General features: G+C 35.4%; 2 protein-coding genes across 3 annotated transcripts in view; one reads left to right on the top strand and one right to left on the bottom strand.

Moving 5' to 3' along the window:
* The first annotated feature begins 4246 nt into the window (after positions 1-4246).
* On the top strand, positions 4247-5365 carry ASL5 (Lateral organ boundaries (LOB) domain family protein). Its single transcript, XM_089146884.1, has 2 exons — positions 4247-4727; positions 4946-5365. Exons 1-2 carry the CDS (start codon positions 4569-4571, stop codon positions 5282-5284), a joined length of 498 nt encoding a protein of 165 aa, XP_089003010.1. The 5' UTR covers positions 4247-4568; the 3' UTR covers positions 5285-5365.
* Positions 5366-12234: 6869 nt separating this feature from the next.
* LOC149027520 (cytosolic endo-beta-N-acetylglucosaminidase 1-like) overlaps positions 12235-14003 on the bottom strand; it is a 36329-nt gene continuing 34560 nt past the window's right edge. The window contains exon 11 of one of the 2 annotated variants that reach the window (XM_089163377.1): positions 12235-13891. In XM_089163377.1, the coding sequence (XP_089019503.1) occupies positions 13124-13891 (768 nt within the window). In that variant the 3' untranslated portion in view covers positions 12235-13123. The remainder of the gene's footprint in view (positions 13892-14003) is intronic. The other variant, XM_089163367.1, reaches the window with a different exon arrangement.

The following is a 14003-nucleotide window of genomic DNA, read 5'->3' as shown; positions in this document are numbered from 1 at the left end:
TGTGGTCGATTTAATTAGTCAGGAGTAATTATTCAATCTATAATGTGTTTTCTGGAGAATTCTGACAGATTCTTAATTAATAGACCAAGAGATAAGTCTTTGGAGTTAGGTTTTGAAAGAGTTCTGAAAATTTTTAACAGTTGAATAAACAGTTTTTGCCATTGACAAACGTAACAAGTTGTCCAACCCCTGTAACCAAATGATCATTTATGCCCATTCCCCAACCATATTGGGGTTAGAATGGAAGGTGAAGGAAGCAAACGAGCTTGGCCGCAGGTACTATGCTCTTGGTTCATGAACGCAGTGCTTGCTAACTAGCAACTATACTTTTTGCCATTAACAAATGAAACAGGTTGTCTAGCCTCTATAACCAAATGATCATCTACACTTTTACTCATCCACATGGTGTTAGATGAAAGTTGAGTGCACCAAATGAGCTTGTGCATGTGGCCTCGGTTCACGAATGAAGTGCCCACACCAACAACCTAAATAGTCACCATGGCCTTATTCTAACTGGGGTCGATTACATGGATCTTCCTGGAAGAGATGAAAGAAAGATCGCAGAGGTATAAAATATTGACATGAAAGACAAAACATAAAGTTTGTTGATCACAATTGTGAATGCTTCATTACAATCTAACATTTAGCTATGCGTCACAAATAAGAGTGTAGCATTAGGTCATGAATGGAAATGATATTTTGTTGATTCAAAGGGAAAAAAAAGAATCTAAAATTAGTTAATTAAATTAGTCTTTACTATCTAACCAGCTGTATCAAAGGTTAAACTTTTGTTTATAATGCTATGCAAGTATGTGTGTGGTAATCAAAAGGGCGAGTGAGATATAGACTTAAGATATTGTTTGACCTCGAGTGATTCAAAGAAAACTGCAGAATATGATAAAACAAAAGAGAAACATTAAGACAACAAAGAAAAAAGAAGACAGTCTGATATCAGTTGTTCAAATTTGCCTCCTCAGTTTCCTTTGAATTGCAGCTTCAACACTCTTTTGCTAATTAACCTCTACTTTCATAAATTTATTGCCTCCAACTTATGTGAAAATTAATAATCTCAACAAGTGATGTGTTAATTATTTTGGAAGAATTTTTTTACATATGGTTTAAACAATTCTTGGAATAAAGACAGGAAGAAATCAAAAGAAGTTACATCATACACATTACATATTCAGAGAACATGTTCAAATTCTGTTAGCCTGAATCAATTCGTTAACGAAAATGCATCATTTTGTAGGGTAGTGAGCTGGGACCAAAAGCTGATATCGAGTCCAGACCGAATAAACCAAATAAGACTAAACCTAGTCTTAATTACTGAAATCAAACTGAAGAGGTCAGCTTGCATATAGATTTTGTGAATTGATTCGGTTCTGGATCACACAAAGGATGAAATGAATCTGGATCGAATATCCGGTTCTGGACCTGACCTCATCTAACATTTAAAAAAAATACAAGATGTCAGAAGAGATGAGCTCGATTAATTTTTTTTTAACCTAAAAACTGAAAACCCATAATCTTGAGAAAAGAATCTCGAAAACGAATCTTTGTGATCACAAGTGCATTTAATGCTGCATTGAAGCTAGCATGTTTTCTTCTACTTCTATGATGGTTAAAGATGTCTGTTTCTTCTTTTACTTTTATACAACCCAGGAACACAGCGAGCAACAAGGTTGTTACCCTTTTGATTTCTCTTCTTCCTAGAGTTCTCTAGAGGGTTGAAACTTGAAACTTCGAAAACGTAGACAGTTACAGACATAGGGACCCCATTATCTTATTTGTTTCCAAGTGAGGTGTTATATAGAGTATACAGACTAGAGAATCAAAACCAACTGGGCTTAAAAGTTTTTCTAATTTGAGAGACCTTGACAACAAGGAAAGGAGAGCTGTTCTCCTCGGAACAGAAGATGTTGAGCTTCGAATCATGTGGAGTGCATTAAATGCAAGATGGTGGAAATAAAGCTTAGGGTTCTACAACCCTCGAAATGAGTTTTATTTTAATTAATCTTCACACCATCCTTTGTTTGCTGTTGGATCTCATTAACTGGACCTCATTAATTACTTGATGGGGGTGTTTTTCTTCGGTTGGTGTTAAGAATCTTGATGGTCTTGCTTGAGCAGCTATTTTCTGTAATATTTTTGGTAGGGAGAGGAAGCTGATTAGTGGTGAGTTTGTTAAAGGAAGACCAATCTTGAAACCTGTTCGATAATATCCTTGGTACGACCCACAGATTATTCAAGCTTTTTTCAATAAGTCATGGGTGCATGATGGTCATGGATTTGATTCCTTCGTGAGGTTAAAAATAAAATTTGTATTTTCTACAACTTTGAATTGAAGCTTTGTTAGGATACAGGTGTCAACCAGTCGATTTAGATGGATTTTGATTCGGTTTTATTGGTTTTGATGTGAAAATGAGTGAGTGGTCTACTAAGAGTAGTTTGTTTTCATTTCTATTTCTATATAATTTAATATAGATCATGCTTGCAATGAAGAGAGTTTTTATTTTTATTTTTTTAATTATCAGAGTAATTATGACCCTTGATCATTTGGCATTCTCTTCAAGGAGGGTGAGAAGATTTTGCCTTATTTATTTGTCTAGTAAGAATGTCTAAGCAAAAAGATTAAAGAATACTCATCAACTTGAGTTTTCAATTTAAAAATCCAATTATGATTAAACAAAAATTAATGAATTTTTTTCCCACAATTTGCTTGATAATGATATAGTAATTAAAGTTTATGATAAGTTTGAGCAAGTTGACAAGTACATTGCTTAATAACCCATATTCTTAAGGCAGTGTTTGCCATGTAATCTAAGTTGATTTTGTATTTTAGAAATGATAGATATAATTATTTTTATCACTTAAAGATTTGAAAATGCTATACATATGGTCGACTTATTTTTTTTTTTTGAAGAGGCTCTCTCAATGAGTTGTATGATTCAGTCACGTGTAATGTTCTAATCTTAGAGTGACTAAATTAAAATATTCCACGTGGCTGAATCATATAACTTGTTGAACACGCATTAAGAAAATTCCTCTAACTAAAGGAACAATTATACAACTTTTAGTGTGCATTTAAATGATGATTTATGATAAATTTAATATGATTCATAAGCATAGTTTGATTATGTTGAAAGTTCTTGCGAAACAGTTGAATCCCATCTCAGCAAAGACTTTGATTGATATGGAGGATTCTATTATTGTCTTATTTAATCAAAGCTTACCAAACCATATGGGAAAAACAATGTAGAAGAATAAAGTGGAAGAATTTTCATGATTTTTATATAGATCGATTGCCATTGGTCGTAAGAAACTGTATACACACAAGCACACTCGGGCATGTGCTATTGTGGTCATATGGGAGCGCATGTGCGTGTGCTTCTCCGTGTGATGTACGTGCATGTCCGGACACCTTCATGAAAATTAAATTAATAAGAATAATATGGCTGGCACTTCCGTTAATTTCTTTTATTGCCTTCTCTTTTGGAATAAACCGGGCGAGGGTATATCTGTCATAAAAACCCATTTATTCAAGTGCATTTACCAAGATACCCTTAGAGAGAGAGAGAGTGTGTATGTGTGGTCGTGTGGATGTGCGTTCACGTGAATGTCTGCAACAGACATTCACGTCGAGCCCTTGTCTCTCGGGCCCGAGTAGGGTTTTTCTTCGTATGGAGAGTAGGATTTGATTATAGCCTTTCAACGGCATTTAAAGTTCCTAAACCCTAATTACTCTTGTCTGATCTCTTTTTTTCCATTGTAAATGTAATTAATTATATTATTTATATTTTACTTAATAATCTAATACAAATTCTGAACACATGACACATGGCTTTGCTGCTCATTAATATGAGTGTCGTGTGCGCGTGTGTAGTGTGTACGCTAGAGCCACAAGACAGAGAGAGAGAGAGACTCTGTGAGGGAGAGGGTCAAAGAAGAACGTGGAAGCCAAACAAATGCATGGATTGCCAACCTTTCACGCGCATCGGCGGCGGTCAACGTCACCCACGGGCACCTCCGCCTCCGGCTTTTCACAACTACGACGTGTCTATAAGTCACGATTATTGGGATAAAAAATTATCAAAACACCCTATGGAACTCTAATTAAATTCGCTCATATACGAGGTTAGAATGGTAAAATCCTACCCAAACTGGAGCATAGCTGCATAAGAGGTCGACCAGAGATCAGTGCATCAAGATTATTCTGTTAACCTTTTAATTTAGAAGGTAAGTTTAATTTAGCACAACTTACCCTAGGGATGATCTATTATTCTTGTTTCGTTTTATATTTGGTGGATCCGTTTGGAAGGTAAATTTGGAATTTCCCTTTTGAAAGGCAATTTTCCATTATAAATAGCGTATCTCTCTCCCCGCACCTCCCATTGTTCTTGCAAGTCTTCGATTGTGTTGAGATTCATACGCATAGAACAATAGATAGCTAGACAGTACCACCAGAGCACATTCTCTTCTCTTCTGCTCTCCTAGCTTCCACTCTATTCGTTCTTCAAAACCAGGTTTCTCAGTTTCCGGGGTTTTCTCTCTGATTCATTTGTTCTATAATGGGTGGTGGAAGTTCTCCTTGTGCTTCTTGCAAATTGCTGAGACGTCGCTGTGCTAAGGATTGCATCTTCGCTCCTTACTTCCCTTCTGATGATCCTCATAAGTTCGCCATTGTTCACAAGGTCTTTGGTGCCAGCAACGTCAGCAAAATGTTACAGGTCTCTCCCAGGCCCCCTCTCTCTTGCATCTGTAAATTTAACATATGTGTTTAATTGCAACTTGTTTTTGTAATAAACTCAATTCACGAGTTAAATCTTACAAGCCCTAATAAGTGGTATCTGCAGGCTTTTCTCGCATTTGTTTTTTTTACCTTGTAAATGGCTTTCTGTTGACCTTTTTTTTCTTCTTCCTTTTTCCCTGTGTTTGTATCTCATAGGAGCTTCAAGTTCATCAAAGAGCAGATGCAGTCAGCAGCCTAGTATACGAAGCAAATGCGAGAGTGCGAGACCCAGTTTATGGTTGCGTTGGGGCAATATCTTACTTGCAGAACCAAGTCTCTCAACTGCAGATGCAGCTTGCAATGGCTCAAGCAGAGATCCTTTGCATCCAGATGCAGCAGGAGCCTGCCTTGCCCAGTAACCAGATAGAACACCCAGATGACAAATCTCTTCTTCTTCACAGTAATAACCTCAATAACTTTCCCCAATTCCTCAACTTTGCCTCTTCCAGCAATGTAATTCAAGATCCACCTAAGAGAGAGTCTCTCTGGACTTGACTTGGTTTCCCTAATGAAATGATCTTTGTTTTCAACTATCTTAATTTCTGCTCACGTTCATTGTACATCTTTCATAATTAATATTTGGGGGAGAGAGAGAGAGAGAGAGAGAGAGAGAGAGCAATAATATAATTAAACAATAAACATAGAGGTAGAAGAAGGGAGGTCATGAGCTAGAAAATAAAGGTATACTGGATTGATCGAGTCAACCCCAGTTGCATGTGAGAGGTGGAGTAAATTAGGGTTTTAAGAGTTGCTTGAAAAACAAACAAAAAGCTTAAACAGGTTTGATTAACGCGTTATAGAGGGGTCGGTGCCTGCTATCTGTCTTCCAAACATCTCCAGAACGAATCTTAGTTAGTATTTCGGTGAAGTTAGAAATTTTTTGGTGTTACGTGTTCACGTGGAGGCCAGTGCAAGCAAGTGATTAGCTCATGGGAAGAATACAAATGAAACCTCATATAATTACTTACATTACTATTCTTCTTCTGCTTCTTCTTCTTCCTTCTTAAAATTTTAAAATCTTTCTCACTCCCTTTTACTATTCCAGAAAATAAAACAAACCCATTACCATAGCCTGACTTAAGATTCCTCTTTTGATTTCTTTAATTTGGAAGCATTTCCTAAGTCAAACTCAGCCTCTTCTGCACTTCCTAATCCCTGTACTTCTCCTTCTTTTTTCTTCTTGTCTCTTACAATTTTCTTCTGAGTTCTATCATTTTCATACTTTGATGTTGATGGGAATGTGGCTTCCACTAGTCTTCACGCTCTTTGGTTTTGTTGTTTGAAATATAGATCTCTCTAGCTATGTATTAACTGTGTCTAAAGTGTAAACTATGGTATGAAACCTCAATTTGTCACTAACTAGTTTGCTAATTGTTTTAATTATACAATAGATAATCCTTTTCTGACCATTTTCTGCTAAGAAATTTTTAATGTTATTTCCACCTCTTCTAAAGTTTTTTTTATGTCTCAATGCCCCAGAATAATCATAATTTTATTATGGGGGCATTAGTTTCTTTACTTAGAAGTGAACCCTTGTGTTTAGTGCTAGAATATACATAGATGCTTGTATTTTTCTATGCCTACACAGGATAAAATATAATCAAATATAATAGAGAGGTGTGCTTGCCAATGTATCTTTGACCATTAAACCAATCCTGATTGGAAATGATGATAGCTTTATTACAATTTTGGTTTGCAGAAATCTAACTCTAATGGGATTTGTTTGATAGACACTTCACTTTCTTGAATCCACAAAACAAAACAACACTGCAAAAGGTATGGATCTGTCAATCTAGGGTTAATGATTCATGAAGCTTCCTTGTGGGGATTGGTGCATGAGAGGGGTGGTGTGGGATCGTAGTTAATGAAGCTGAAAATGATTAAGAAAAGACATCTGAAACTACATAACAAGACAAACTGGAGCCCTCCCTCTGTTACAATCTCGATTTTGCTTCTTTCCGAAGATGAGTCAAACATTGCAGCCCTTTTTCTATTTTGAGGGCTCGAGGATAGTGCTCCCAATGAGAAGGTCGCTTGGTCCATATTTCTTCTAGCTTGTTCACCTTCTTCTTCTTCTTCTGCTGCTGCTGCTTCTTCTTCTTCTTCTTGTTCCCTCTTTTTCCTAAGCTATTATATTATGCAAATCAAGGAATCTGCTTCTAAAGGATAGTTAAGTGGTTAGTAGCCGTTAGTTGATAATTTATTTAGTTACCCTAATTGCTAGATTCTCTTCACCCAAGCTGGCTTTCCTGCCAAACTATAAAATTGAAAGTTGAAACCCTGGTTTTAAACTGAAGAGCTAAAAGTTTCCCATTGCCTTTCCCCTCTTCAGTCCTATCTTCTAAATATTACAAGTTCCTTTTAATTTTTTTTCCTTCTTTTCTTTTTTAGTAAACCTTCAAGATTAATAGCTACTTTGCATTATGGTCTGAATATAATTTCCACCACTTCCCGGTAGAAAAGGTGATCCATATATAGGTTGTAAAATCACACATTATTTGTTATCACCATGGTGCTGGTCAGGATGATTGCATTGATATTTCATAAAAGATGACATAGTTAATTTTCAAATTAATTCGAATCGAACATGAGTCATCTATGTTAGGGTTAGGTTTTAGGCATAAAGTTTGCTTAAAGCATTACATTATAAGTATTTAGTATTGAATATCCAGATTGTTGCTTACAACTAATATTTATAGACAACATTAAGTTTTACAGAAGTTAGGTGTAAGTTACATACATCAACAATCTCTTTTATGCCACAAGGTAGAGAAGCATCACATCCCTATATCCGAAAACATGGTAAAAGAGATCGATTCCTACATCTTTCAAATGACAATTAGTTAACTAAAACTACTACAAATTTTTGTAACATCTGATCAGATTTGATGGTGACACAGATCCAATCATTCTTGACTCCCTCCCATGCTTCCAAACCGAAAAGAGAGAAATGAAAAAAATTAATTAAGATAATAAAACAAAAGAAGAATAAGACCATAATCATGGATTTGTTGCATACATATAAACCAAAGTGGTGGTTAGGTAACTGTTTAATTCAAGTTGACATTGCCATTTTCCCTAACCCTTCTTTGAGGAACCCATATGACTCCATACTTGGCCTAATTTTGTTTGAATTAGAAAGAATATACTTCCAGTAAGTTGTTTTTTGTTAAGGAAATTCCTATAAGTTGTTGGATGTCACAATTGAAAACAAACGTATTTCTCTTTCTCATTAGAGTCTCACTGCCTATTACTTAGGGACGAAAATACCCTTCACCTTGGGATTTAATGATACTCATGATGTTCTTTTTTCTTGGGTGGAAGAATGATACTGATGTTTATGATATAGAAATTCTTCTTTCAATAGATGGAGAGAAACTCAACCCAATTTCTATTAAGTCAAAATCCTGGGAACAAGAAGTTGAGTCAACCCAATTTCGGGCTATGAGTTAACTTCTTAACTAGCCAAAACCCAGATCTTGGATTGTTTATGTACAGGGTAGTTAGTCAGTTTTCCTTGTCGTCTTATGTTATCTAATAGGGTTTTGTCTTTTGTCCTTGTTTGATCAGTATCAATTTATAATCAGTATTTTCGGTTGATATCTTACTCTTAATCAAGAACTAATTTAAGTTAGAATTTATTAATTAATCAGAAAAGAGTTGACCTAAAATTCCATATTAAGGGTAATGGTGGCATTTCAATCCGGCAAGATTCCGTAATAATGCTTTAGGGCCTGTTTGGTTACGTGAATCCAGAGATTTGAAATCTCTGGATTCACAAATGGGAGATTTTTACCCGTTTGGTTGTGTGAATCTCTGGATTCATGAAATCTAGAGATTCACCTTTTTACACTAAAAACGTGAATTTGTCGATTTATGGGTATGAGGAGAAATCCAGATATTTCACCCCTATTATAAAAGTGTTAAACATTTGAACCATAATTCAATAAATATTTTTTCAGGATAAATTTACAAATTTTATTCCAAAGATTCAAGCTAACCAAACAGTTAATTTTATGAACCATGACTCTAGAGAATGTAACACTACAAAAAAAATTTTGAGATTGTTATGAGCGTAGCAAAAAATAACAGAACCGTCGCCAATAATAAGGGCTATGCTGACCTTCCATTGCCATGTCCTACTTCATCTATATTGAGGTCGCAGAAAATAGGTGACAATTTTTGGACATTGGCTAGGAAATTTTTTTGGCAACGGTTACAATCGTCGTGGATAATGGGATTTTTGGCGACGGTAGTAATCGTAGCCAACAAATTTTTTTTGACGACGGTGGCCAATGCGTGGGTAATTTTATTTATTTTGTGACAAATATTTCAGAAGCGCCACGAAAAAAAATTGGTCTTTTTGGGAACCGTTTGAAAGCGTTATAAAAATGTTCATTTTTAGCGACAGAAGAAATAAAACTGTCGCACTTTACTCTTTATATATATATATATATATATTTAAATTAAAAAAATCATCATACTAAGCTAGAAGAAACATACACATGGAGTAACAAGTAACATTTAAAATTATCAAAATCCATACACTTAGAGTGACAAGTAACATTTAAATTATCAAAATCTTAATATGTATGCACTGTTTTTCATGTACGGCAATAATAAAGAAAAATATTGTAAAACAATCAAGAAAATAAAAACATCCAAGAAAATATGGTCCATCTCTATCATCTTTTGACTGGCAATCCCAGCTATACCCACTGTCTCACTTTGCAACCACCAAATGTGGTCCAAAAACTGCAAAGACAACACATTTCAGATAGTAGTATTAAGTTTTGCTATAAAAAGAGCAAAGAACATGCATTGTATGCATAAAACAACAGAGAACAACCATAACCACAAGTAATTGGGATCACTTACATGGAACCAAAAGAGGATTTGACAATAACATAATTTAGACAAGTACCAAAGACACAAAAATGAGTAAAAGCATAAATCATTTTGATTTGACATGATCTAGGTTCAACTCAGTTTTTGGACCACCAAGATCAGTGGTGGAGCCATGTTGGGGACGGAGAGGGCCATGGCCCCTCCTCTCCCAAATTTTTTTAAAATTTGATATACTCCTTTATTTTTTTTCCCCTTAATTATCTCATTTCACATGTGAAATACCATTATTGGGCCTCCCTCTCAAATTAAAAATAAAAGTTTAAGAGAAAGGAGAGGTGAATCAGATTCATTATTCGACCCCCCAATATTCAATCCTAGCTCCACCCCTGGTCCGAGACCACTAACATGTGGCTTCTCGGATTGAGTTCTTGAACCTAGGGTAATAAGACTCAATTGACGAAGGATAATCAAAACAAAGAATTAGAGAAGGGTTTGGGAGAAATATGCATGCAAGTATGCAACAACCAAATTCATTTCAATTCTATCTCTCATCAAGCCAATAATTGGGAACCAACTTGTCAAGGAAACTTAACCAAATAGGAAACTGTCGCGGATTATAGACATTTCTTTACGGTTTTATGGAAACCATTGCCAATTAATGTATTTTTTGCGACACTTTCTACTAAGCGTTGTAAAAATATAATGGAAACTGTCGCGGAAAATGAATATATGGCGACGCATATAAAATGTGTGGCATAAAATAGTTATATTCACCAACAGTACTGCCACAGAAACCATCGTGGAAAATGAATATGTGGCGACAGTTTATAAAAAACGTGGAGAAAACAATATTTTCAGCAACGTTTTTATAAGTATCATGACGGTAACGGTTTTTAGATAAGCTGTCGGGAAAATGAATATATGGAAACAGTTTTGTAACTGTAGAGAAAAAACCATCGCCAAAGAATCTATTTTCTTGTAGTAAAAGCACTTCCAACCAATGGGGGTTGGTCCAAGTGGTAAGCAGCTTGGTCCGCTTAAGCAAGATTTCGGTATCGAAACCTTGTAGATGCAAAATATCCCCGTTAGGAGACTCACCCATCACAGTCAGGTGTGCGACCCAGGTTGAACACCGGATTAGTCAGAGCAAAGCCTTGGAAACCGGGGTTGGCAACAAAAAAAAAAAAAACCACTTCCCATCCCCTACGTTCTCCGAAGTCCAAACTCACCAGATTTACATGCGGTAACATTTTGGCTCCATTCTAGTTCACCACATTAAATTTACGTTTCATTTGAATATATGATTAAAATTTTATTTTGGGGTAAAATATGATTAATTTTTGTTCCCCCACTTAATTTCGGTGAGGTGAAATTTCAGATAATAGTAAAATACAATATTTTGCATTTAGAAAGGTGTTTACATTAAATTCCCAATGTTTTTTGATTTTTCAGATCTCTATACTGATTAGTTGAAAAATCATATGTGAACAAGAGGCTTAATTTTTGTTCCCGAGTTAATTTCGGTCAGGTGAAATTTCAGATAACATCAAAATACAAAACTTTACATTTGAAAGGTGTTCACATTAAACTCCCAATGTTTTTTTATTTTTCAGATCTCTATAATGATTAGTTGAAAAATCATATGTGAACAAGAGGCTTAATTTTTGTTCTCCCACTTAATTTTGGTCAGGTGAAATTTCAGATAACAGCAAAATACAAGATTTTACATTTAGAAAGGTGTTCACATTAAACTCCCAATGTTTTTTGATTTTTCAGATCTCTATAATGATTAGTTGAAAAATCATATGTGAACAAGAGGCTTAGGGTCTATGCTTGTAACCAACTTGGGACCATGTCTTCACATGGCAAATATTTGGCTTTTGTTCGACAAGATCGAAAAGTTTTGTTCCAAGTTAAATAGTAAGTTGGAGTAGTATCCATGCACATGTGACATGGATCACAAATTATTGTGTTACCATAGTTAATAAAGTGTATCAATACTAAAAACTCCTATTAATATGTCAAGTTTTAATTAAAGCAAAATTTTGCTTTTAGGCAAAACAAAAAATCTTTTTTAATAAAAGGAAAAATAAACGCCTATACTAGTTATATGAGAGGGAATAACATTATGTTAGACTGAAATTTGACATATGACTAAACCATGTTGGTCCTTAAAATCAAGCAACAATTCAAATCTGACAACCAATGTATGTGGCTTCAACTAAAATTTTCAAAAAAAATAAATAAATAAAAGAAAATAATAATTAAATCTCAATGTTCTTGTAACTGATCTCCCCCCTACCCCACCCCAAAAAAAAAAAGAAGAATTAAATAAATTAAAAGGCATTTAAACTCTTCATGCTTTACTGAAACTAATGCTAATATAAGTTTAAGCTTATAGGGTGGAAATGTTGAAGAATAATAGGCTGAATATCTTATGAGTCAAATTGTCACACTTACGTAATTATGTTGTAAACACCCCAACCCCCAAAAATGAATGGAAACACAGTTTCTTTCATCTGTTTTTTGGTAAAGAATGGAAACACACCTTGTGGACATAAATTTGATAAAAGGTGGTCCTTATCTATATTTCACTAAAATATGGTTTGTTTCCTTTTTCTGGTTTGCTGTTTGTTGTCAATAAGCTTATAATGGCTAATAAGTTTATCAAACTTTGGGCCACCATTTTTCCATCTTCTTGCAAATTCTACCTAACAGAACAAGGGACCACCGATCGTTGCAATGATCACCATATGGTTACCCTCCAACGAGAGAGACTCAATCAAGTAGATATTTGAGTGAGAAAACTGGAAAAAGAATAAGGTGTATGCACCAGAAGATGATTTCTGAACCCCTGTTTGCCGGGTCTTGTCCTTACACGGAATTTCACTTTTTGCATCATGTCCAGTTACAACACACAATCATAGTAGTTAGAATCTGGGGCAAAGGTTTCAAAAAATAAATAAGTAAACAAAAAATCCCCCAAAAGAAAAGCAAGCAACCAAATAAGAGGCACATATGATCAATAGAGTTTAGAGATTAATTGATCCAAGATAAGAGTTTGGCAGGTCAGGTACATTGAATCTGTCCAAAACATAAAATGCCTTGGTCATATATTACATGCCTCCAAAATTTATAGAACAGATGATATGTTCTTGCACACTCCAATTGAAACATAAATCGACATTTCAAGATAAAGTTGCGCATACAAAATAAAATTCACAACGTAAATAATGTAAAACATTCATTTTAGAGCGGATGATCCACTCTAAATATCGGCAAACCATAGCATTATATATACAACAGGATTTTATCCAGCAATGCGTCTACATAAACCAAGAAAAATCAAATAGCAGGTAATCTAAATCCAACTCCCCCTGCTTTTATTCTTCTCAAGCTTGAATTGGCGTAAGTCAACTTGTCCAGTGGTTGAATTAGTTGTACCCAAAAAGATAAAAAGGTGTGTTTCCAACCAATAGAAGGCTCCTATGTACCTTCAACACCCAATAACAATGCTGGAGAATTATCGAGCTGCAGGCAAACACCATCAGCACGACAAACTTGAATGAAGAATTTAAGACTGGAAATGCCTTGAGGGACCACACAATCAGAAACATAGAAAGCTTGCACTTGTGCTACACCAAGATAGTCCTTGGTTTTTTCAATTGTGGCATCTGCAGCAAAGTTTTCTGCAATTTTCTCGACATAAATAAAATATTTAGGAAACAGCAAACTTTCTCCATCTTTCAACTTCCACATAATCTTAATGCTCACAGTTCTGGCACCTTCGGAATTTGAAGCCCATGTAACATACTGACCCTTGACCTCCCAAGAAGTAGAAGGTGGGAAGTCTTTCTGCTCATAATTTGTAATGCTGATATGACCAAGAGAAGCATGATACTCTGATGGACCAGTCACCAATTTGGTGGCTTCGTCTTCTGACTTGTGGTCTTGTTGCAGTCTTAATCCATTAAATTCAGGCTTCAACTTATAGCAGACAACACCGATTTCTGTTAAGGTGTAACCATTCATTGCGATGCTAGTCTCATGGATGACCCATCCTGAGGCTGCCTCAGTATCTTTCTTCATATATCTAACTTGAAGTGGCATAATAACTTCATTGAATTTGCTCGAGAATTTGTCAATGGTTTCTAAGGTGCTTCCCTGGGAAGCAAGAAGGACTGCCTTTTTTTCGCTTGTGCTAGAAACTAACTTAAGGACAAGTCCCAAAGAAGAGCTCCCATCTGATCTCACCTGCATGGTAATATGATAGTTCAAGGGACTGGACAAGGTGAGCTACTCAACCTAAACAGTGACTGTTCTCAAGTACTCCTAATTGAGAGTCAAGAATTGCCAGGTGGTCCCC

The sequence above is a fragment of the Hakea prostrata genome, chromosome 1 (assembly GCF_041222555.1).
Source record: "Hakea prostrata isolate BN-2017 chromosome 1, UWA_Hpros_2, whole genome shotgun sequence".
Classification (NCBI taxonomy): Eukaryota; Viridiplantae; Streptophyta; class Magnoliopsida; order Proteales; family Proteaceae; genus Hakea; species Hakea prostrata.
Note: the sequence above shows the minus strand (reverse complement) of the source record. Positions and strands in the feature narration are given on the sequence as shown.